At 52.9% G+C, this 24,536-nt stretch overlaps 2 protein-coding genes across 5 annotated transcripts; both read right to left on the reverse strand.

The window, feature by feature from the left end:
* Positions 1–13,890: 13,890 nt before the first annotated feature.
* On the reverse strand, positions 13,891–17,214 carry GJB4 (gap junction protein beta 4). 3 transcript variants are annotated; one of them, XM_032303582.1, is made up of 3 exons: positions 17,117–17,213; positions 16,025–16,073; positions 13,891–15,741 (listed from the first exon to the last, which is right to left on the reverse strand). In XM_032303582.1, exon 3 carries the CDS (start codon positions 15,653–15,655, stop codon positions 14,855–14,857), a length of 801 nt encoding a protein of 266 aa, XP_032159473.1. In that variant the 5' UTR covers positions 15,656–15,741; positions 16,025–16,073; positions 17,117–17,213; the 3' UTR covers positions 13,891–14,854. The 3 variants fall into 3 exon arrangements, with proteins under 3 accessions (XP_032159473.1, XP_032159474.1, XP_032159475.1); XM_032303583.1 differs by having other exon boundaries at positions 16,025–16,126; positions 17,117–17,199; XM_032303584.1 differs by lacking the exon at positions 16,025–16,073 and having other exon boundaries at positions 17,117–17,214.
* Positions 17,215–17,947: 733 nt separating this feature from the next.
* GJB5 (gap junction protein beta 5) lies at positions 17,948–21,813 on the reverse strand. 2 transcript variants are annotated; one of them, XM_032302230.1, is made up of 2 exons: positions 21,632–21,813; positions 17,948–19,548 (listed from the first exon to the last, which is right to left on the reverse strand). In XM_032302230.1, the coding sequence occupies exon 2, from the start codon at positions 19,519–19,521 to the stop codon at positions 18,700–18,702; it is 822 nt and encodes a 273-aa protein (XP_032158121.1). In that variant the 5' UTR covers positions 19,522–19,548; positions 21,632–21,813; the 3' UTR covers positions 17,948–18,699. The 2 variants fall into 2 exon arrangements, with proteins under 2 accessions (XP_032158121.1, XP_032158120.1); XM_032302229.1 differs by having other exon boundaries at positions 17,948–19,545; positions 21,632–21,812.
* Between the last annotated feature and the right edge of the window lie 2,723 nt (positions 21,814–24,536).

The raw sequence follows: 24,536 nt of genomic DNA on the forward strand, positions 1-24,536 counted from the left end.
ACTCCCCTATTAAATCCTTGCAGTGACTTACCATTACTTTTATACTAACACCCACTCTCCTGACATTGGCCTACAAAGCCCAAACCACCTGCTCCTGCTTTGCCTCCCACCACACGTCCCCTTGGTCGCTTTTCTCCAGCCACACGGCCTTCATTCTATTCCACAAACACGCCACGTCCAGTCCAGCCTCCTGGCCTTTGCGATTGCTTCTCCCTCTGCCTGGACGGCTCATCCCCTGCTATTCCCCGGGCACCCCCTCTGAAGCCACTTTGCCCACTTCCTCAGCAGTGGAGCTTCAGAACGTTCCCGGAGATGCCCTCTGAGAGCAGAGAGCTGGGGGGGTGGGTGGGGGCGCTCCTGCAGCACCTCCAGCACTCAGACATTCAGTGATTGTTTGCAGAGTCAGTCTTGGGAGCGCAGAAAGTTAAGCGTGCGAACTGTCTGGCTGTGCGATTGGGCACTGGGTGTTAACAGGTAGTGTGGGGAGTAGGTAGGTATGTTTGGTGCGTGTGGTTATGAATGAGTAGGATTTTCCCAAGGTGGCTGGCAGGGTTTTGTGAGAGGCTGGTGTCTCTGTGTGTGGTTGGGTTGTTCGTTGTTCTGCTCTGCTGCCCGGGTGACCGGATGGCCTCGGTCCTATCATTCGGGCCTTGCCAGCGCTGCTCCCTCACTCCTGACATGAGGCAGTGCCTCCGACACCTGCCCTGTGCTTCTTCTGGAGGGATCTGGAAGAAATCCCATTCAGAAAGAGGCTGTGAGGCTGCTGTCCCACTTCCAGGTTCTGCTCCCAGAGCAAGGGAATGTGTGGGAGGCCATGTAGGCCATCCCTTCGCCTCGGGGCAAGGCTGTGTCCTGCCGGGGCTTGGAAGCTGCCGGGCCACCCACACTCCCTTGAGGGCCTACACACCTGTTCTCTGGGGGTGGCAGGCTTAAAGCCTGGCCCCGTGCTTCTTCTGGCCCAGGCCTTGGCACAGGCTGGTCTTAGTCCCAGGTTGCCCCCTGTGTCTGAAACTCTGCCCGGGCCTCAGGCAGGGGCTTCCCTCTCTGGCTGGGATTTTCTTTGTGTTTGTGCAGTAGCGGCTGGGGGAGCAGAACCCACTGGGAAGCAGTTCAGGTGGAAGGATGGGGACTTTCCAGCCATGCTCCAGCATGTCCGGGGCGGTGGGTAGGAAGGAAGAAATACCCCAGGATCCAGGCTAGAACATTGTTCTCCTTCCAAGATGCCGAGAGTTACTTGGAAATTCTGCCCACACCTCCAGCAATGGAGGTAACACACGGCTTTTCTGAGTTGCTGTCAAGCTTCAAGCATTCCACGTGTGCCCCGAATCGCACCTCTTCTCACACACCCCAGACCTCACTCCCCACCCCTTTCTCCTCCACTTTCTCCCTTCTGCTCGTTACTGGATCTTTCCCTTGACAGTAAATGCGCTGGTACTTTCCTGTCCTCAGAAACAAACAAGCCTCCCTCACCCCACTTCTCCAGCATCTGCTTCATCTCTTTCAATTCCTTTGTAGTCAAAACTCAGGAGAATATCTCCATCGGTTCTCTGCATCCCCCCTGGAGCTCACTCTCATCGGGGGGGCCTTGCTCCGTGTGTTTCCCCTACCCCAGCCCCCGGCCCTCTTGCTGGGGCTCCAGCATTTGGTCGCAGAACATCACACTCTTCTGACTTTTCTTCCTTCCTGGGTTTCCTTTTTGTCTCCAGATCTCCCTGACTTTGAAGTACTGGGGTGCCCCAGGGCTCAGTCCTTGGCTCTTTCTCTTCTCTGTCCCCACTCATTCTCCTGGCAATGTTATCCAGTCTCAGGATTTAACATATTAGAATTAGGCTGACCGGGCCTGACTGCTTGTCTCCATCCAGGCCACGCCCCCTGCCCTGACTCTGGGCTCAGCAGTTACTCCCCTCGCCTGCTGCCGGAGTCCAGCAGGGACTGCAGACTGACCACGTCCCACATTAAACTCCTTCCTTATTAGGATTGTTGGATTTAGAACCAAACCTAGCCAGCAAGCAAAGACCCCAGAAACAAAACAAAACAAAAAACCCAAAGCATGTGCTCTGTTCAATTTAAATTTCAGATCGTACATGAGGCTTGCTTAGGAGTCCTGATGCCCTCTGACACTCTGCTGCCTACGTCGCTCTCCATCAGTTCTCCATCCTCGACTCACCCGAATGAGTACATGGCAATTGTACTCATCTACTCATTAAGGCCCCCAACGTAAGAGTCATTGTTGACCCTTTTTATTTCTACCCCACGTTCACTGCCACCGAATCATTGTAGTGTTCCTTTCAAAATGTTTTCAAAATCTGGCCGCTTCTCACTGACTATGGATGTTATCCTGGTAATGTCAAAGCCAAAGATAATTCCTTCCCTGCATTATTGCTGGTGTCCTACAAACGATCGCCCTCCTGACGCCTTGTCCCCATGCATCTACTGTGAACACAACCACCAAGGGGATCATGCCACTCCATTTTCTCCCCCACGGTGCGTCCCTGGCGTTCTGCTCACTCAGAGGGACAGGCCAGAGGTTTGAGGATCCCATGTGTTCTGGTCCTTCTCCAGCCTCTTCTAAACACTCTGGCCTCTTGGCTCTCTGGCTGCTCGGCCTCACTGGCTTCTTTGTGGCCCGTGGGTGTGCCTGGGCTCTTCCCCAGCCTCCGTGCCAATGCACGTGCTTTTCCTTTCATCTGGCACACTTCTCCCCCTCTCTGCACCGTGTGCTGCCTTGCCTTCCCTGGCCTTCTCGTCTAGAATTGCTACAAGGTTTCCTCCCCACCCTCTCTCTCTCCTGCTTTATTTTTCTCCTTGGCAACTATGATCATGCAACTTATTCTATATTTTGCTTATTCTTCTCTTTAATTGTCTGTCCCATCACTGGCATCTGTGAGGACAGCCATTTTTGGGAGTCTCTTGTGTCCACTGCTCTATTCCCAGCACCTAAAACAGTGCCTGGCACTTTGTAGACAAAGTACTTGCCAGATGAGGGAAAAAGCCCATCACACAGAATAAGCCCTGTCCCAGACTGACACAGAGTGGCTGTTTGATCAGTTCCTTCTATCTTAGCATCCCACCCACCTACCTTCTAGAAGTCCCTCTCTGACCACCTCCCTCCTCCAGGAAGCCTTCCCTGACTTGGCCTCATCTCTTTCCCCTCTCTCCTACCACCAGGCCCAAATCCCTGGTTTGGTACTCAAGGTTACAAGTGAGCCGTCTGTGTGGCTGACTGTGTCTGTCTTCACCCAGCCTCTGCTCTCCCAGGAGAAGAAGCTCTTTGCCAGAGCTCTCCTTTGAGCTGCAAGGGTGTGGGCATCAGGGCAGCTGGGGAAGCCAGCCTGGGGTGAGGGATGTGCCAGATTCCTGAAATCAGCACGCCACCTGCACTGTGGGAGCTTCTGGGGCCTTGATCCTGGGTCAAAGAGGTGCTGGGCACCAGGCATCAGGGAGCAGAGCCTAGACGGAGTCTGGGCTGCAGGGACATGGTTCCTGAACTCGCTGTTCCGACAGCCTCGGGAGGTCCTGACATAGGCACCTGAGTAGGTGACTGGCCATCGGCTGAGCTGGGAAGCAGAAGCAGGTTGGGAGAAGCAGAAAGAAATGATAGGGTCATCATGTCTGCAGTTGGCTAAGTGATGTGTGTGTTTGTAAATGAGAGTCCAGCGCAGCCGTTTTGACAAGGCCATCAGAACATTCTGACATGACTTGTAAACCGCCCCCCTTTTTTTTATGATGCGAGGGTGCATCAGACAGTGTCGTCCCATCCCATACTCCATTCCTGAGCGTCCCCTGATGCCCAACATAGCCCATGCCAGAGCCTCGGGCATGGGATGGGGCTCAGTGTCCGTTGTTTTCACGCAACCAAATTTTCCTGTGCGTCCAAAGGCCTTGCTGGTTTGTCTGCGGAACACACATATCTGGGTGTGCAGGGGCAGCTGGATGTACGGGATGGAAGAGAGAAGCACAATGGGAACCCTGTCCGTTGCTGGGGCCCATGCAAAATGGTATGGAAGACAGTTTGGCAGTTCCACCAAAAAAAAAAAGTAGAATGACCATATGAGCCAGCAAGTCCACACCTATGTATATACCCAGAAGATCTGAAACTCAGACCCATCTGTGAATGTTCAGAGCAGCACCACTCATAATAGCCAAGGCAAATGTTTGGAAACAACCCCAATGTCCATCAAAGGAAGAATGGAGCAACAGGATGTGGTATATCCATACAATGGAGTACTATTCAGCTGTGCAAGGGAATCGAGTCTGATCCATGTGACGATGTGGATGAATCTTGAAAACAATATGTCGAGGGAAATAAGCCAGACACCAAAGGACAGAAATTGTAGGATTTCTAGGGTAGGATTCTAGGTAGATAGATATTCTCAGTAGATAGATTCTAGATAGAAATCTAGGATTTCTAGAATAGGTAAATGCAGAGATACCGGAAGTTGTTGGAGGCTACCAAGGGCTGGATGGAGGCGTGAATAGGGGTTGTTATTTTAGAGAGCACAGAGTTTTTGTTAGGGGTAATGAGGAAGCTCTGGAAATAGTGGTGATAGTTGTACAACATTGTTCATGGAATTAACACTACTGAATTGTACACGGAAAAATGGTTAAGTGGCAATTTCATGTTATGTATATTTTATCACAATAAAAATATTCAGGAAAATTAGGAATAATAAGGGATAGTACGGAAAAATAGGAGACAAGGAAATAATCGGTGAAGAGCTATGGATTTGGGAATCAGGAGTGACCAGGTTGTAATGGAGGCCATGGGAACAGAGGAGCTCACCCAGGGAGGAGCTCACCCAGGCTAGAAGAAGCCTGGGCATGTTAGTCAGTGCTCTTGATTGCAAATGACAGAAATCTGATTTGAATTAGTTTCGGCACAGAGGGGAATTGATTGGTTTGTAAAAACATGGGGAGGGAAGGGGTATCTAGGAGCCCCAGAAGCACCCGGCTGGAGGAGGTCTGATTGTGTCTCTCCTGTTTGCCTCACCTCTGCTCCTCTCTGACTGTTGGCTCCTCCTCTCCACATGCTGACAGGCTTTTGCCCAGGGTCACCAGTTCCGAACTCACATCTTCCCAGGCTTCCCTTAGAAAAGATTCAAATAATGTGGGGGAGGAAGCTCGAGTGGCCCCATCTGGAGCGCATACCCACCTGAGGTCTAGGGGCCAGGTCACATGACTGACAGTCATCTATAGCTCCTCCATTTGGAGCCATGCTGGGCAGGAAGGCAGTGCACCCTGGGAAATGGCTCACGGCACAAGGATGGGGAGCCTCCACTGGGCTTGATGGTGAAGGAAACTTAGGTATGCTTGGTAAGGGCAGGGTGGCTTAGGTGGGGTGATGGAGCAAGGACCAGATCATAGCTGGTGGGAGGGAGGGAGTGGGAGCTGAGGAAGTGTAGATGGTGAATGCAGACCTGTTTCAGGACGCACTGCTGGGAAAGCCGAGAGAGAGAGAGAAGGAGGTGGTTGTGTGGGACGTGGGGGTCAAGGAAGGGTTTTGTTTTGGCTTTTGGTTGGAAGAGATGTGAGCCTGCTGAAATGCTGGGAGAGCCAGGAGAGAGCTGGACGTTGAAGAAACAGGAGGGCAGGAAGAGGTGGGAGAGAGGGGCTCCTGAGTATGGGGTGTGGTGAGCCCAAGACTGGGCTCACCATTTTCACTCTGCGGGGGGAGTGGGGGGGGCTGGTCTGCATGTGGTTTGGTCTGCAGGTCTGGTGGCTGTCAACGGGAGAGGATTCTTGGAAGCTTTTGCTGTCTTTGAGATGTGGGATAAAGATCAGATAGAACTGGTTAGAAGTTTCTAGAAGAGTGGAGAAGCCTGAGAATACCATACACCACCACGAACAACGGCCAAGAATGAAACAGAGAAGAAGGAGGGCTGTTAGGTGGGGCTAGAGAACATGGATTTGTAGTGACCTCACTCTGCCTGGCAGCCGGGTTCACTGGAGCAGAGCCCAGCATGGGGTGTAGCCATGGGAAGTACAGTTGGACTGGTCTGGGCTAAGCAGGAGGGGTGGAGAGATTATGGGGATATTGGCTGGGCAGCAGGTCATTCCAGTCATCTCAGCAAATATTTATTACCCTTTTACCGTGTATATATACACCAGACATGCTGTAGGGCCTGAGGATATACTGGCAAACCGGGTGGATACTGTTCCAGCCCTCAGAGAGACTGCAGTCTAGAAGGAAGGACAGACATCCATCTAAGAGCTCCCATGTGACATGAGGGTGATGGGAGACACTGTGGATCCCAAGCCTAGGCTGGATGCAGAAGGAGGGGATGCACGAAGGGCTGGCAGATTGGGAGAAGATCACGGGTCAGGTCAGGAGGTGTCTATGTGGCTCCCTGGGGGATTTTTTTGAACAAACATGAACAGATGCTAAGGGAGGAGCTGGGTGAGAAGGCCGGGGGAAGCTGTGGTCAGAGATGGGGGTGACCTACACCTGTCTCACCCTTCCCTCCTACCCTCCTGTTATAGTAGGTGACCTGTCCTTTTCCTGTTGAAGTCCGAGCCTCCATCCGCCCTCTGTGTCCCATTCCTCTGGTTCTATGGGGACCTTGACCTTTCCCCTTTACTGGATTCAGTTCATCATTTTTTAAATATTCTCAAGTCTCTGTCACTGTAAAAATTAATTCTTGACTGCTCCCTTCTTTTGGCAATGACACCGTTTCATTTTCTACTCTTCTCCCAGTCACCATTTTCCAACCAGTTGTCCACACTTGTTATCTCCATTTACTTGATCATCATTGTCTCTGCCCCCACCCACACTTCACTGGGACCTGGTTTCTGCACGCCATTCTTTACATATGATGCTCCTGCCATAGGTGCCAAAGACATCTTGTTAATTGAATCAGCACTTTTCAGTCCTTATCCAGTTTGCCCCATGGCAACGTCTGGTCCTGGAGATCACTTTGTCCTTCTCTAGAGACTTCTAAAAAATTCTAGAAGTTCTAGAAACTTCTCTAGAACATTCATCTCTTGGCTTCTGTGACATCATCTTTTTTCTCTATGACATATTCCCTTGGCTTCTATGATATCAATTTACTCTGCAGCCCGCTTTGCTCACTTACCCCCAATTCTATTTGGCCTTTAAGTCTCCATCCTAGGGCATCTTCTCATCTCTATCCCCCAAAGACTCTGTCTAGTCTCAGCCACCCTCACAGCTTGAGTTACCACCTACCATGGAAGCCCAGACAGAAGACTCGAAATAAAAGGCAACAACCCCCTATGTTCCCAGTGAGGAGACCCTCAAAAGTTTGGGGGTCTATTTGAATATATAAACTTTCAGTGTGGTTGAAATAATAATTTACTTTATTAACTTAGTGTGCTACCTATTTTTTTTTCTTTCCAAGTTTCCATTTTTTAAAATTTATTTATTTATTTATTTAATAAGTTTTGTTTTTTTTAGATTTTATTTATTTATTTGACAAACGGAGATCACAAGCAGACAGAGAGGCAGGCAGAGAGAGAGGAGGAAGCAGGCTCCCTGCTGAGCAGAGAGCACGATGCGGGGCTCGATCCCAGGACCCTGAGATCATGACCTGAGCTGAAGGCAGAGGCTTTAACCCACTGAGCCACCCAGGCGCCCCCCAAGTTTCCATTTTAATTCTAGTTAGCATACAGTGTAAATTTTGGTGATTCAACACTTACATAAAATACCCGGTACTCATGCAACAATTGCACTCCTTAATCCTATTTATTTATTTATTTATTTATATAATCCCCTATCTGCCCCACCCACCCCCCCTCCCCGCCCCCTCCCCTTTGGTAACTTTCAGTTTGTTTTCTTTTTCTTTTCTAGATTTTATTTATTTATTTCAGAGAGAGCGAGAAGGAGAGAGTACAAGCAGGGGGAGGGGCAGAGGGAGTGGGAGAAGCAGACTCCTTGCTGGGCAGGGAGCCGGGAAGTGGGGCTCCATCTCACGACCCTGGAATCATGAGCTGAGCTGAAGCCAGACGCTTACCAGTCTGAGCCACCCAGGTGCCCCCAGCAGTTTGTTTTCTATAGCTAAGGGTCTGTTTCTTGGTTTGTCTCTCTCTCTTCCCACCCCCATGTTTGTTCGTTTTGTTTCTTAAACTCCATTTATGAGTGAAATCGTATAGTATTTGTTTTTCTCTGTCTGACTTCTTTCACTTAGTGTAATACTCTCTAGAGTTCGCTGCCTATCTTAAGGTCACATATTATATAGAACCAATGTAGTGAACCTATTATTTTTTCCTTCCCTGAACAGTTTATGAAGCAATTGTATTTAAACTTCGAACATGTCTCCGCGACACCTGGGTTAACATCATTAGAGTTTGGTTTGTTACCATTAACCTTTTATAGAATGCACAAACTTTTATTTTTGCCCAAGCTATTAGTGACATAGTGCTTTTCAAATCTGTGAATGATACTGGAAACTTTATTCTCTGCCATAAAAGCCTGGTTGCTTAATACTAGGTTGCATAACTTAGAAAAAAAATCATATGGTAGGTGTGTATTTGTCATTCTCCACAACGTAATCATTTCCTTTGTTGTTCTCCAAAATTTTTTTTTTTTTTTTTCCTTAAGGGCTTGCCTAGAAAGACAATACTTGCTATTGTAAGGTCATAGCACCAGGAGTAATGATTGAATCTGTATAAAATGTCTCTCTCCGTTTTTTCTGTGTCCACCCAGTGGCTGCCATGAATATCCAGGACTTCATTGATTGGGGTTATTTCAGGCTAATGAATTTTCCCCAAAGAGCATTCTGTTGTTCGAAATGCAGTAATTGAGAGTATGCCCCACAACATGGGAGACTTCGTAAGGACTTGGGTATAAGACAAAACCTTCCTACTTGAGGGATAATTCTGGAGCAAAATCTTATGCTATATTCAGACATTTTGCCGACAATTCCCTAATCATTGTTTCCTGATCAGTCCTTTCCCTCCCCCAGCATCCAACAGCCTACTAGACATCGCCACCTGGGTGTATTTTTATTGAGTGGCTGCTGTGTGTCAAGCGCTATTCTAGGTGCTGGTGGATAAATGGGTGGACAGGACAGAGTTCCCGTTCTCAGGAGTGCATCCTAGCGGGATGATACTGAGAACAGACATGTAAACAAATCACTAGTACATTTCATGTACTAGTAAATGCTCCAAAGAAGATAAAATGGGGTCATGCGGTAGAGAGCGACTGTTGTGTACGTGCTTCCTTTGGGAAGGGTGGGTTAGAAATGGCCTCCTGGAGGAGAGGATGTATGAGCTGAGATGTGAATGACAAGGAGACAAGTCACGTGAAGCTCTCAGGCAAAGCTCTGAAGAGCGTTGCCAACAGAAGCCAGTGCAAAGACTCCGAGATGGGAGAAGACCATTGTGGGTGGGGATGTGCAGAGGGGAAAGCTGAAGAGGATGAGTCTGGAGAGGCAGCCAAGGCCTATCCATGTAGGGCTTTGCAGCCCACAGCAATGAGTTTGGTGTATTTTCGTTTTCATGGCCATTATGGGAAACCACCTGGAGGGTCTTGAGCAGGGGAGGGACTTGACTGATCTTGGTAGAAGAGATCTCTGGCTCCCATGGGTAAATGCGGTAAGGGAATGGAGACAGCAAGTGTAGACAACCTTCAGAGAGTTTTGGTTTTTTGTGAAGGTGGTGGTAGCTGGAGAAGGATGTGGTGTCAAGAGGGAATTAAAAAAAGAGAGAGGACATTCTAGCATATTTACAGAATTGTAGGGCAAAAACTGTGGAGCACAGTCCAGAGTCGGTGAGAGCTGAGAGCTCCAGTGTCTGAGTGGAGGGGGGTACCAGGAGCAGGGACACTCATCCAGGTCCCAGGGGAGAAGGCAGGATGAACGGGCACATAATGCCTGCCTGTCAGCCCAAGAGGTTTAAGGGTACAGGGACTGGAGCTTTGGGGGAAGGGAAAGTATGATACAGCCATCTTGGGACTAGGGTTAGGGTTTTAGGAAAATGTAGAATTTGCTAGAAGGGCTGAGTGTTCACTCAAGGTTTGTGATCAGAAGTTTCCATTGAAACCAGTCCTTCTGGTTGCATTCTCCAGATGCTCCGGGTGCCACGTGGAGAATGGGGTTGAACTGGGCTTGGGGTCTTGCCTACTGAGTAACTACGGCAACAGTCAAAGGCAAGGGAGCCATCCGGGATACATCTACGGAGGGCCCTGGGAGTCTGAGCTGGGGAAAGAGGGAAGGGAGGTCATAGAGGGGGTGGTGGACAGCCATATGGGGAGGGCCCACAGATGTGGCAGAGGGAGTGCTGGAGCGGGAAGCAGAGGGAGAGGAGGTGATGAGCTCTGGGTACTGCCGAGGTCTGGGGTGTGAGTGTGTATGTGGGTGGGTGTCACAGGTGAATAAAGATCGATGGAAACAAGGAAGTCAAAGCACGGAGAGGTAGGTGTTAGAGGTGAAGTCACCGGAAATGGTGATAAGTACAGTATTTGAGAGAGAGAAAGAGAGAAGGGGGTTCCAGGGGCTGAGCTGGTCCTGCAGAGAGAGGGGATAACCAGGATAATTTACCTAGCTCTCCGACTCCGCGTGTCTGCAACGGAAGTTCCTTGTATCTCCTGCAAACCTGCTCCTCCCCTTGGGAGATGGCCCCGTCACCCAGAGCAGAAACCCGGGTGTTCCTTTGGTGCCTCTCCACCCGATCCCACACCCACTCAGATCGCCAAATCGATCCGACCCCATCTCATAAATCTTCCTTAAATCCAGCCACTTCTTCACACCTGCAGCGCACACCCTTGTTGAGGCCATTGTTGTTTGTGACTTGGACCGCTTGTGTCAGTCTCCAAGTAGGTGGCCCCGCCCGGGCCCCTCAGCACATTAACCAGTGGCACCATGCCTTAGATCACATCGCTCCAGTGCTCAGCCTCTCCAGTGACTTCTTGTTGTCCTGAGGATAAAGTCCAAGATCATGAACAAGGCTTTACCAAGAAAGTGCTGCAGACGCAGCCCCTGCCTGCTTCAGCCCGAGTCCTCCCAGGAGCCTCCTCCTGGAGTACTTCCCATCCTCCTCACCAAGCTTGCTCTCCCTTCACCTGGCATGCTCCTGCTCTGCTTGGCAAAGTCCTCTTCTTTCTTTAGACATCCGCTTAAGGAAGTCTCAGGGAAGAGGCATCTGGGTGGCTCAGTCGGTTAAGGGTCTGCCTTCGGCTCCCATCATGATCCCGGGGTCCCAGGATGGAGCCCCGCATCAAGCTCCCTGCTCAGGAGGGAGCCTGCTTCTCCCTCTCCCTCTGTGCCTCCCTCCCACCCTGCAAATCTGGGTGCATGCACTCTCTCTCTCTCAAATGAATAAATTTAATCTTAAAAAAAAAAAAAAAAAGAAGCTTCAGGCAAGTTTTTCCTGCATCTCTGGCTGTTGGATACACCTTCCCACTCTCCCCAGCACCCTGTGCTCCCCAGCCTGCCATAAGCTGTCCTCTTCATGAGATGTAATTTCCATGAGATCGGGGACTGTATCTGAGTCTTCCCACATCAATCCTTGGCACGTAGCATGGGGCTTGTCACGTAAAATTGAACAATAAATATTTGTTGATTTGAATCCAATGAGAGATTCTTGAGGTGGAGCAGTTCTGGGTGAAGACAAAGTCCCAGGTGTGGTCCTGTGAGTGGGTAGCTAAATGCAGCGGAGGAGGAGGTCATGAGAGACACAGAGGGCATGGCACGAAAAGGATGGAGTGACGCCCAGATGGTTCCAGCCGCCCTGGGATGTGAGAGTATACCCCAAGACCCTGACTCCTCGAGTCCTTCATGAGTGGAGGAGCAATGAGGGGGCAGCCATGGGGGTGGGGTAGAAGGTGGAGGGGCAGATGGCAGGGGCCCAGCTGAGTGAAGAGATTTCAAGAAAGGTGGGAAAGTCTGAGAGTGGTAGTGACTGGGGTGGGGGGGGGTTCTATTTATATATTTATTTATTTATTTGACAGACAGAGATCACAAGTAGGCAGAGAGGCAGGCAGAGAGAGAGGGGGAAGCAGGCTCCCTGCTGAGCAGAGAGCCCGATGCGGGGCTCCATCCCAGGACCCTGAGATCATGACCTGAGCTGAAGGCAGAGGCTTTAACCGACTGAGCCACCCAGGCGCCCCTAGGGGTGGGGGGTTCTTGAGAGAGTGGGTGAGACTGAGGATGAAAATGCCCTGGCGGATGTGTTTCTAGAGGATTCTTCCAGCTTCTCTGAGGCCTTGGGCTGCTCAGATGGTGTTCGGTTCTGTATGGCTCACTGGCTCAGGACTTGGGACCTCTGGGAGCAGATCCCATGAAGAGGGCTGCCACAGGAGTCAGGTCTCTGGATGCCCTCCCCCGATGCTGGCCCCGAGGTGGACACTGGGATGGGGACTCTGGTATCCCACAGGGAGTGGGCTATGGCTGGTTTGCTGGCTAGCATTTGGCTGTTGTTTGGGTCTGAGTGGTTCTGAACCGATTGAGAGCGCCAGCCTATGTTCTAGGATTGGGTGGTCACAGCTCTGGTCTGGATTGGAGGTAGAGCTACCCTTATTTCCTGGGATCAGGAGTTCAGTAGATGGTATTGGTGCCGTGCCTACATCCCCTTTAGCTGGGGACACCCATTCCCTAGCTGCTGTGAATATAGGATTCTCATGGCTTATGGCTGCCCCTGGAGATTTGACCTTGATTAAATGGGAGTCACCTACCCCTTCCTGTCAGCCCTCCTGCCCACGGGCTGGACTCAAGCCAACGACTGACTGATACGGGAGTTCAACGCCTGGTGCCCTCTCCTCCAGCGGGAACAACTCAGTGGCAGCATGTATGGTCGGAAGGCCCGTCACTGCACAGGGGTAAAGGCTAAATGCCCCTGAGCCCATACCCAGCTCAGTCTCTTCCCTTGCCTGTTTCCCTTACTCCTTCATCCTCAGGCACATGAATTCCTGCCACCGGCTCTGCTTTCAGGGACCCTGAACTAAGACGAAGTGACTGCTGATCTTGTCCCATGATTCGGGGAGGGGGAGGCAGAGAGGCTCTCTATAGACCCCAGCCCCCTGTAGACTCAGCCCATCTGCATGGGCGTGGAAGTCCCCCCCCCCCCCACACTCTAGGCCAGTTTCCTCAACCATAAATGAAACGGTTAGGCTAGATTTAGTTAAAACATCAACAATGATGGAACTTACAAATCCACAAGAGGACGACTTATCTGCACTCTCTGGCCAAGGTGTAGTGAAGGATTCAGGTAAACAAGACAAGTCCCTTTCCCGAGCAGCTCATAGCCCATTTACTCATTTACCAAATGAGTAATTTATTTATTTACCAAATAAATAATAATAAATTAAAATTTATTTTAATTTAATTTAAAATTTAATTGTTTAAATAATTTAAAAATAAAAATTTACCAAATAAATTTACCAAATGAATAATTTATTAAAGGTAGCTGGGGACCTGGGTGAGTCAGCGTCCTGCTCATGAAGGGCTCACAGACTGATGGGGAGAACGGCCCAAGAACAAGCTAGACTTAAGTGTTCGGACCTTGGGATCTGAGGAAGGGTCCCAGAGGAGGAAGGAAGGGCATTCCCGGTGTCCGGAACACATATCCGAAGGCCCGAGGCGTGAGGCAGCGTGATATCTGGTTGGGGACCCGTAAGCCATTTGGTATTATTGGCGAGTACAAGGAGGGAGGAAGCAGCGGTGACCTCGGGGAGGTCAGCAGGGACCAGGTGGAGGGGCAGTGGGGGACAGTGGTGGGCGTGGAAGTTTCTGAAGCAGGAGAAACGCCGCAGTCCGGTGCGTGTGTAGAAAGCCTCCCTGTCCCAGCAGTGGAAGAGAGGCGGGAGAGGGGGGGCTGACTCCGGAGTTTAGGGTTGGAATCGGGGGGATGTGATACTGCACTGGGTTGTGCGCCGTGAGAGGCTGGAAGATGGGAAGGCATGAGGGTGTCAGGATAGCTCCCGGCTCCCGGCTCGGACACCTGGGGGCCTCCTGGAGGGTTGATCCCTGGGCAGATGGTGGGAGGCTCTGGGGCTCAGAGGCAGGTGTGGGCTGGAGGTGCGGCTCTGGGCCTGGTTAGGGTCTGGTGGGGGTGGAGGTGGGAAGATGAGGGTATGCGAGTCTGGGGAAGAGAAGGGAAATGCCTCAGATCTGAGGCTGTGGGAGGGACCTTTAGCTCGGATGCTCTCGGTAGGTTTCTGGCTTGTGGGGTTAACCCCGTGGGGTACCCTGGCAGACTCCCCATCCTGGGCTTGCTCTCAACACCATTGTACCTCTTCTAAGCCTTCCCTTCCCCCCCTCAGAGGAGACTCACTTCCCTGAGACTCGTGCTGGACAGGGTGAGGGAGGCTGGAATGCCGGAGGCAGGGGCCTCCTGAACCACATGCGTTCACTGGAGAACAGACCTGTGCTGGGCCCAGAGTCTCCTGCGGTCCCACTCCTCCTGCCTTGGCTAGCGGCTTGCAGAGTCCAGAGGCCCCTGGAGTGGCCTCTCCATATTCCCACCGTGTCGTGGGGGTGCCCTTTTTGTGGTGTATGTTGTGGTGTGTGTGTGTGTGTGTGTGTGTGTGAGATGGATGAGCTTGGATCTGAGGTCCCGGGGCTCAGGCGCCCACTGAGTGGTTGTGGCCTCCTTACTGAGGTCTGTGCTGAACCCCCCAATGCTTCTACCCGCCATGCCCCACCCAGGCTATAAAATACTGGGAAAATCACATTTATTAATGTTTTTCACACACCCCATTGCCTTATACAAAATTCCCACCAGCCGTCAACCTCCCTCCCCTGGGACTCAGGACACAGGGACCAAACTGCTCTCCAGGGGCAGGCTTCCCGAGCCCCGCAACCATCTTCCTCCCCCGCGGTGCGGCCGAAAAGATGCCACTGCCCTGGTGTGGCCTTAGGGAACAGCCTACAGCCCCAGTGGTCTTTGCCACTGCCCTCACAGGTCATGGAAACCCACCTGCCTCCATTGTGGCTGACCCAGCCTTCATTAGGACAGAGTTCCCATCTTGGGGGTGCTCTCCCTGGGAGAGGATGTACGGGGGGCAGGTGTCAGGCAGGTGGTCCCGGTGCCGAGACCGCTTGCTCCTTGGGCTGAAGGTCTCCAGGCACCTCTTGCCCACCAGGTAGGTGACCTCACTGAGGTTAAGCAGGATGCAGATGACAGCGGTGGCCACCATGAAGTAGGTGAAGACCTTCTTCTCGGTGGGCCGGGAGATGTAGCAGTCCACCGTGTGGGGGCAAGGGGACTCAGAGCAGGCCACCACGCGCGGCATGTCGTAATCCTCATAGAGGCGGTGGAAGAGGTAGAGGAACCCGGCGTCGACGGCCGCCTTGAAGAGGAGACTCAGTAGGTAGGTCCACCAGAGCCCACCCCGCTTCTTGCTTGGGTTGTCGTACAGGGACGGGGCGTTGGGCCCGTGCTTCAGGCGGTGGCGGCGCTCACGCTCCTGGCGGTAGGCCACGTGCATGACCACGAGCAGCGAGGGGCAGGTGACCAGGATGAGCTGCAGGGCCCAGAGGCGCACATGGGACACGGGGAAGAACTCGTCGTAGCAGACGTTGGGGCAGCCTGGCTGCTTGGTATTGCAGACGAAGTCCTTCTGCTCGTCGTCCCACACCTCCTCGGCCGCCACCACGTACACCAGCACACGGAAGATGAACACCACTGACAGCCAGATGCGGCCCAGCGCCGTGGAGTACTTGTTGACCCCGCTCAGGAGGCCCTGCAGGGACGCCCAGTTCATGACGACTGTGTCCTTGCTTCCTCACGGGGACCGTCTGCAGCGGGGAGCACCCACTCGGGGCGTGGGGGCCACGAGGCCGGGAGAGCCTGGAAGTGGGTGTCCTTTGTTAAAGGTGCAATTGGCAAAACCCTTTCACCAACCCTCTGTCATCACGTCCTCACTTGCCATGACTTGGTGGGGTCAGGATGGCTCTTATCCCCATCTCGCAGGGGAGGAAGCTAAGGCCCAGCGAGGCACCCAAGCTAGGCTCCCAGCTGGAAGTGGCAAGGCTGGCCTTGAACCCCCACCTTCCAGTTCTAAAACCAGGGACGAGTTTATTCTATAAAGTCATAGATAAACGTGAAGGGTAATCATCTCACATGCACATACCTGCCAACTTCTTCGACCCCAGGTTTCAGCCCTGTGGATCACACGGCTTCTATAGAAACAGGACGAAGACGGTATGGATTGGGTGACTTTCAGCTGCCAGGACTGGACAGGGTCAGGAGGGGAGGGTGGTGTGTCTTTATCTTCCTGCAACTTCTACGGAGTGCCAATGGGAGCCTGGCCCTGTGCTGGGCGTGTTGCTATTGGCCTCTTTGGTGGCCCCCTGAGTGATAGCCGTCCTCCCCTCACACCTCACCTAGCAAGAGGCCCAGGACAACCCCAGCCCCGACATTTCCTCCCAGACTAAGCACCTCTTTGGAACCCTGGGGTTTGGCATTCCCCCCCCACCCCTCCCCCACCCAGTGCCGACTGTCCTGACCACACTGGGTTTCTCTGGAATTCCAACCATTTCAGCTTTAGGGAGGGACTGGGGAAGGGACGGAGGCAGGATTCTGGATTCTGGTTCGGTCCTCCCCCCAATCACTTACTTCTCTCAGGAACACCCTCCTTCTGTGCTAGCCAGCTCCCCCATTACTCCGGGTCAGGCCCCTCTCCATGTGCTCTCAGTTCTCCACACCCCCTTATCTGGAGCGCCATCAGGTTCCATCCTGGCCCGTGCCCCTCCCCTGTCCTGACTCTGACCTCAGGATCTTCAGAGCTTGTGACCCTGGGACATTTTCTGAGGACCCTTCTCTGTGGAATCGATCACGGTACTCAGATGGTCTGTTTCCCTGCCTCCATGCCAGACTGTCAGTGCCTGGAGGGCAGGCTTCTACAGCTCACGCATCTGTTTCCCTAGCACTCAGCACCTGGCCAGGCCCGGTGAACACAGGGATAGACGTTTGCTGAACTGAAACCCCCTCTTCCAGACCCCCACCTCCTTGTCTCTTCTCTGGTTCTCTATCTTCCCTTTGGACTGACAGGACATCCCTCCCCCTCCTTGGGACTTCCTTGGGGTTTCTCCAGGGATCCTCTGTCCCCCCCACCCCCCCACTTCTCCTTCCCGGAGCCCAGGCTTCAGCCCGTGTTCCGGGGATCCTCAGCCCATCCGGTCCCTGCTTCCCAGCCCGGTCTGCTGCCCAATTTGGGCCTCACCTTTCTCGGGTCTAGCAGCGGCTCTCCGGTCCCTGGGCTTGTCTGTCTGCCTGAGGGCCTCCCGGAGGCAGCTTTTGTTCCTCACTCCTGTGCTGGGTGGAGCTTTCTGAGCCAATGAGCCAAGGGAGAGTGAGCGGGTGGGCAGGCAGGCGGACTTCCCCGGGCACATATTCAGAGCAAACACCTGCAGCTCTCTCCCCTGGCCCACGCCTTCTTTCCAGCCTCGATGGGCATGGCTGGGTCTGGCTCCCTGGGCTGGCAGGTATGTGGGTGAAGCTGTCTTTGGGGGGAGCAGTGCAGGAGGGTATCCTTATGACAGGGTCCGGGTCAGCACCAGTGGTCCCTATCTGTTGCCCCACCCCCTTCCCATTACCTTATTGTCCCTGGTCTCTCTGTCCCTAGTCCTCTCTCCTGCCCTTTGCTCTGGAAGCACGGTCCAGAGCAGCTGCCATCCACGGAGAGGGGCAACCTTGATCCAGCCCAGGATCACATCCCACCCTGGCGGGGACATTTCTGGAGACTAGAGCTTGGGCTGCTGGTGAGCTGTGGAGGGGATGGGAGGAGCTGATCCCATATGGTTCTTTTAGAGGAGGACACCTGCTGCCCTGGCAGAGATAAAGAATGCAGGCGGGCAGCAGGAAGTGTCCCAGGTGGTGTGGGTCCAGTGGAGGTCTGTCCTCTATGGGCCTCTGGGGAAGCCTTCTGGGAAAGTCAGGATACTTCCCAGTGGGGGTTGCAGAGGGGCCTTGGGCCTGCATCCCGGCTGTCCTGGTGGCTGGGATAGTGAGGGTTAACGAGCAGCCCGGGAGGGGCTCCTCTGCTTCATTTCCCACAAGCATTTATTGAGCACTTCCTAATACCAATGATTAACATTTATGTGGCCTTTTACAGCTGGCTTACCCCATCCATAGCCATGAACTCATCCATTCCCCCACCGCCCCCAGGCTCCGTATTATTAACCCATTTTGGAGAGGAGCTGAAGTCCCTTTCCCAGAGTCCCAGTGGAGCATGGGTTCGAACTCAAGTGTTCTGACTCAAAAGTTCATGAACTTTCCATGGCAACACACAGCTTCCCACAGGCCAAGCCCCATTATATTTTCAGATAGTCCTCGGACCTCAATTTGCAACTGGGATAAAGGGTTGTTTAGAGCATGAGCAGGTGGCATGACCCCCAGGAGTTCTGGGGACACTTTGCTGGGGGAAGGAATGGCCCCTCACAAGGCCAGGTCAGGTCCAGCCTTTTGCAGGGACACAGAGGTTGAGCAGTGACCTGAGAAGGGTCACAAAGGCCAAAAGAGTGAATGGCACCTTGAATCAAGTGGATGAGTTGACTTTTATTAAGCCTTGACCGTCCCCTGCCCCGCCCCCCCAATGTACTTGCACATCCATTTTCTAAAGAAACCGCTTCTCATAGCAACACCCTGTGACGTGGGCTTCACTTCCGTCTTACATAAAAGGAAATGCAGGTTCAACTCAGAGGGGTCACTGGCCCAAGGCCCCACAGTGGGGCAGGTGCCGGACCCTCCCTGCTGCCTGCCCCCAAGGCTGCACTGTGGGAGATGCCGGGTTTGATGAGGCGGCTCTCACAGGATGGTCTTGGTCACGTGGTCTCGAGGGAGATCTGGTAAGAGAGGAGGGTGAGCATCCGAGCCCAGAAAGATGAGGTCACCTGAGAGGAGGTCGTCCCCCTTGCAGGAAGAGGTGGCACCATCCGGGCAATGGCCCATGCCTGGGGCCCTGGCTCTCCTCGCCGCCAAGCCCTCACGGCACCTCTTGCTCACCAGGTAGACCAGCTCTACGAGGTTGAGCAGGATGCAAATGGCGGCTGTGACCACCATGAAGAGAGTGAAGATGTTCTTCTCTGAGGGCTTGGAGATGAAGCAGTCCACTGTGTTGGGACACGGAGCTATATGGCACTTGACCACAGGAGGAAGGGTATATCTGGGGTAGAATGAGTGGAACACATAGAGGAAGGCGGTGTCCACGGCGGCCTTGAACACCAGGCTGCAGACATACGTCCACCAGAGCCCACCCCGCTTCTTGCCGGGGTGCAGGTAGAGGCGCCCGCCGTCCTCCCCCACCGCTTCTTGGTGCTTCTTCTCCCTAGCCTCTCGGTAGGCCACGTGCATGACCACGAGCAGCGAGGGGCAGGTGACCAAGATAAGTTGCAGGGCCCAGAGGCGCACGTGGGACACGGGGAAGAACTCATCAAAGCAGACATTGGAGCATCCCGGCTGCTTGGTGTTGCAGTCAAAATCCTTGTGGTCATCGCTCCACACCCGCTCAGCCGTCACCAGGTACACCAGCACGCGGAAGATGAAGACCAGAGACAGCCAGATGCGCCCAAAGGCAGTGGAGTACTTGTTGACCCCGCTCAGGAGCCCTTCGAAGATCCCCCAGTTCATAGTGGACCCAGGCGTTGGCCGCTCCTGCTGGGAAATAATGATTTCTCACATTTATTGAATACTGACTCTGAGCACCTTATGGAAATATATTATCTGTACTCAATTCCCACAGTCACAGAGGAGCTAGATTCTATTGTTGTCCCCATTTTACAGATGGAGGAAACGGAGGTTCAGGGGGCTATGAAGGTTGCACAACTACTAAAGGCAGAGCTGGGGTCAGAACCCAGGTAATTAAATCCAGAATCCATAAAAGTGGGGGAAGGTGGGTTCAGGGAGCTACTCTTTCCTCCCGGGGCTGAGGCTCTGGTCTTGTGGTCCTGCAGCATGAAAGCTTGAGTTATGGGACATTCTGCCCTCTCCCTCTGTTCCAACTCTGGTCCTTCTCCTTAGGGGGCAGAGCCTTAGGAAGACTTCTCTCCTTTTGAGCCCCTCTCCTCTTAGCCTCTCCTAAGGGGAACCTGCTCCTTGCCCTTTACTTGGCTTAGGGGGTTTGGTGGGAGAGACTGCAGGAAATTTGTCCCCAAACTCCCATCTGGTCTAACACTCTGTAAATACCCAGGCAATGTCTTGCTCACATGCAGGTCACTTGAAGCAAGGCCAGTGGCAACCCTGCTGAAAAATAAAGTAGGGGACAATTGTTCTCTTTCTCCAATAATGTTCCCAGAGTAGCCTGGTGTTCTGGGGATTCCTAAACTGGTGTTCCGTGGAACCCTGCCCATAGTTTGGCAACTGGAACAGTGAAAGAAAGGATTCTGCGTTCAAGAAAGGTAGGCAAACGTAGGTTTAGCAAAGTTATACTTGATCTTAGCCAAAAGGGCCGAGAAGCGATCAGCAAAGTTAAATAGGGCCCTTACTTGACCAAGCGAATACATTGACAGACACTTGAATCCCCAAAAGGGAAGGAATATGAAGCATTGCCTGAACTCCTTTAAACAAAACCTTTTTTTTTTTTTTAAATCATGGTGTGGCCGCCTCATCAACTGCAAAATGGGAAATGCTGCTCTGGTCACTTTCGCTGTTGAGTTCGGCGGGATGAACACAGGTATCAGATCTACCTCCATTTACGGAATGTGACCGCCTCTCAGAACCAGACTTTCACTTCCTGTCTTGGAATTCTGCCTGGTTCCTGGTGGGGCGGGGCTAGGTCTGGGGGGGGGTCCCCCGAGACCAAGGCACTGTGGTTTCACCTGCTGGCCTCCCCTGGGACTTCAGGGGGACTGCACAGCCTCTTGCTCTGAGGGGTTCCTGATGCCCTTCGCAGGGCACCTGTAGGCATTGGTCACTGTGCGGTCCTGATGGCCTGTGGGATCTGCCGCGGATGGGCAGGGAAGTGGTAAGAGCCAACACTTATGGGTTAGTCACACCGCTCCAGGCACTGTTCTCAGCACTTTGTGTGAACCAGTACAGCAACTCTATGACAGGGTATGATATTTTTTTATTCCCAATTTCCAGATGAGGAAAGTGGAACACAGAGAGGTTAATTAATTTGCTCATAGTTGCTCAGCTGGGAAGCAGCAGAGCCGGGATTTGAACCTCACTTTGGGCCTGTGCCCCTTTGCTTAAGTTTCAGGAAGCTGCTTGCCCATCTGGTCTGTGCCCACCCTCTCCTCCGCCAGGTGGGTGCCAGGGAAGGGAGGCTGGAAGTGTCTCGCTCTCACCCTATCTCTCCTCTGCTCTGTCTATACCACCTACCGCTTGGTTGTGAGTCATGGGCTTGCCTTTGCTCAGGCCCACCCAGTGTGGGCGGAACTCCTGGCAGCTCTCCTGGGAGCAGCCTGGGAGACTCCAGCCCTTAGTCCCCAGAGGCTTTTGGCCCATCCCACCTGGGGTGTGGTGGGTGGGACTCTGCAGGCCCAGACAGCGCTGCCTCCCTTGCTCATTCAGCTGCTGGCACCCCTGTGAGCCCCTCTCCCACTCCGTCCCTGGTTCCCACCTCTTCTGAGCGGGGAGAGCAGGAAGAACGCAGGGCAGAGGAGGGAGGAACCCTCCATTCCTGTCCCATCAGAACCCAGGATGGTAGCTATGTCCAGAACCCCCTCTCGCCTTGCCACTGGAGAAGTCTCCCTCTGCCCCATATGCCAAGGGTCCATATAGACACAAGTGATCTTACCTGGGGGGCTACTCCTCAGGGCTCTCTGTGTACTGGCTCCTGGCCGCTGGAAATCAGACTCTGTAGGCAGCTGGAACTCATGTCAGAACGAGGGAGGGTGTTTGGGGCAGCACATTCTGGGACAGAGCCTGTGGAGTCAGCAAGCAGCTGGGTGTGCCGCTGGCCGAGGAGGAGGGCTCGCTGCGCCTGCCACTGCCATTGGCTGGGCCCCAGCCTCCCCAGACTGCCTCTGAGGAGGCCCAGACACTGAAGGGTTCATGGTTCACTCTTCCTGGGGCGCTGAGTCCAGAGTCCGGGCATCCTGTGAGGGGAGAAACATAGGTCCGTTCTGAGCCCCTGCTTGTCCTCTCATCTCTGGCCTTGTGTGGGAGGAGCTGAGGTCTGTCCTGCTTTCTCAGCCTTCTCCAAAAAGTCCGCATGCTCCTTCTTGAGACTCTAGGGGCTGCTCTCTGGCCTTCCATTCTTCTGGCTTCAGTTATTTTCCCGAAACACCATGACTTGCAAACTCTGTCTCCAGCCCATATGCATTTGCCCCATCCACTGCCTACCCTTGGATACCCTTTCCTTGCCTTTCTCAGCACCTGGTACTCCTCCAAGAAGCCTTCCCTGACTGCTGTTCCACGTGGCTTAGAGCTTCCATGGCCTTGAACTTCCCCATCATTGTGACTGTATTGGAATAGTTGGTCTTAACTGAGCTCATTCCAAGTAGGACCTATCTGTTGCATAAACAAATCAATCCACACCAAAAGGGACTAGTGAGCAGGGCATAAGGCAGACCAGCCCCTGGCCAGGAAATCACCCACCTGGCTTTGGTGGCCTGCTGAGAAGTCTAGTACCAGCTGTACAGAGCCTCTCACGATGGCCAAGGGGGCATGGAGCAGGCTTCTGGGCCCAGGCTGCCTTCCCCCACCATCCCGTGGCTGCTGGACTCCAGCTCAGTATTTGTACCCTTATGCTGGGGACATGAGGGTTTGTGCAGAGAGCCACCCCTTCCCCAAAAGAGACACATACATGGACCCCTCCATCCTCAACACCACACAAAATAACCCTTGTTCTCAATTCAAGAATCATTGCCTAGACACTGCTGTGTTCCAGGTATTATGTTTGGTACAAGGCTACTCAGATAAAGAAAGGATCTGGAGAGCCTGGGCAGGCACACAGATGGGGGCCCGGAGATACCCTGGTGTCAGAACGGCCTCTAGGGTGAGCCCCAGCAGGAAGCGCTTGGGAACAGACAAGTCCTGTCCAGAGCTGGGGCCTCCATGTCTGATGGGGGAGGCATTTCAGGGAACTGTTGTAAGGCAGGGGATCTCTGCCTCTGGACCCCCACCCTGCACTGGGAATCTCATACCTCTGGATTTGAATCTCACCTCTGGTACTTTGAGATCTGGGCAATTTCCCTCTCCTCCAAAGTACAGTGAGACATTTTGTGCCCCTGAGGCGGCACGGGGGATGGGGGACACGGAATAAGCATGATGCTGCCCAGTGACCGAGCACAGCCTGTGGGGCCCGAATCCCACTTCTGCCTCTTCCTTACCATGTGATGCCTCCGTTTCTTATCTGCAGAGTGGGACAGTAACATTGCCTCCCTGGTAGGGCTGCAGTGCTGGTTAACCCAGCTCAAAGAGTTACAGCTCTAGAACAGAGCCTGGCAAGAAGGAAGCCCTTTTTATGATTACCTCTGATGTGTGGGAACTGAACTGCCCCCCTCCCACCATGCCTGGCACGTGGTGGGCATTCACAGAAAGTGACTTCCTCTCTTTTCCTTATTCCTAGGCCTTTTCTCTCTGAGAAGGAGGGAAGGCAGAGAAGGGAGGAGGAGGCAGACATACTCGCTAGGGAAAGTCTCCTGTGGGTGAGTGTTGACTTTGGTTTGGAGAGGCAAAACACAGGCCAGACAGTGACTGTCAGAGGGGTAGGCAGGGGGCACAGGGGGCACCCCTACAGAGCTTCTCATCAGTGCAGAGACACAGCCTTTTATCCTACTGAGCTTCTAAGATGTCCTTTATCATCAGATCACACAGAGTCAGAATTCAAAGGACTGTGTGTCCAGGAGCCACAGAAACCACCTATCCCTAGCAAGCACGATGCAACCCCACATGTACACACCCGTCCACGGGCCACACCTTCTAGACACAGTGTTGTGTGCATGGGACAATGCTTTGTTTTATTCACTGCTATACTCCTGGCACCGGGATGGTGCTTGGAAACGAGTGAGGCTGCATTTATGTTTGCTGAACCAATGATGTTGGAAACACATCATTGGTTCAGCAAACATAATGATGACAAATAAATAAACAAATCTCAAAAAGCACAGGAAAGGGGGGAACGCTTGGATGGATTAGGTCCAACATTGGGAGAGGTGCTGTAAGCGACATCCAACAAAGAAGGGAGTGTCAAATTCCGTCAAAGGGAGATCCAGACAAGGTAAGTTGGTTCTTGAAGGATGTATAGGAGTTCACCAAGAAATGCTGAGGAGGAGAGGCCTCTGAAGAAGAGAGCTGCAGAGGAGCTCTGTGAAAGACAATGGAAGGGACCCCTGGGTGGCTCAGTCTGTTAAGCATCTGCCTTTGGCTCAGGTCATGATCCCAGAGTCCTGGGATTGAATCCTACATCTAGATCCCTGGTCAGAGGGGAGCCTGCTCCCCTCCTTCTGCCTGCCACTCCCCCTGCTTGTGCTCTCTCTCTCTCTCACATAAATAAATGAGAAAATTTTTAAAAAGAAACTTAATGGAAGAGGGGCACCTGGCTGGATCTGTTGACTAAACATCTGACTCTTGGTTCCATTCAGGTCATGATCTCAGGATTGTAGGATTGAGCCCTGAGCTGGGCTCCATGCTCAGCTGGGAGTCTGCTTGGAGAGTCTTTCTCTCTCTCTCCCTGCGCCTCCTCCCCAAATAAATAA

Source organism: Mustela erminea, chromosome 10, assembly GCF_009829155.1.
Source record: "Mustela erminea isolate mMusErm1 chromosome 10, mMusErm1.Pri, whole genome shotgun sequence".
NCBI classification, from domain to species: Eukaryota; Metazoa; Chordata; class Mammalia; order Carnivora; family Mustelidae; genus Mustela; species Mustela erminea.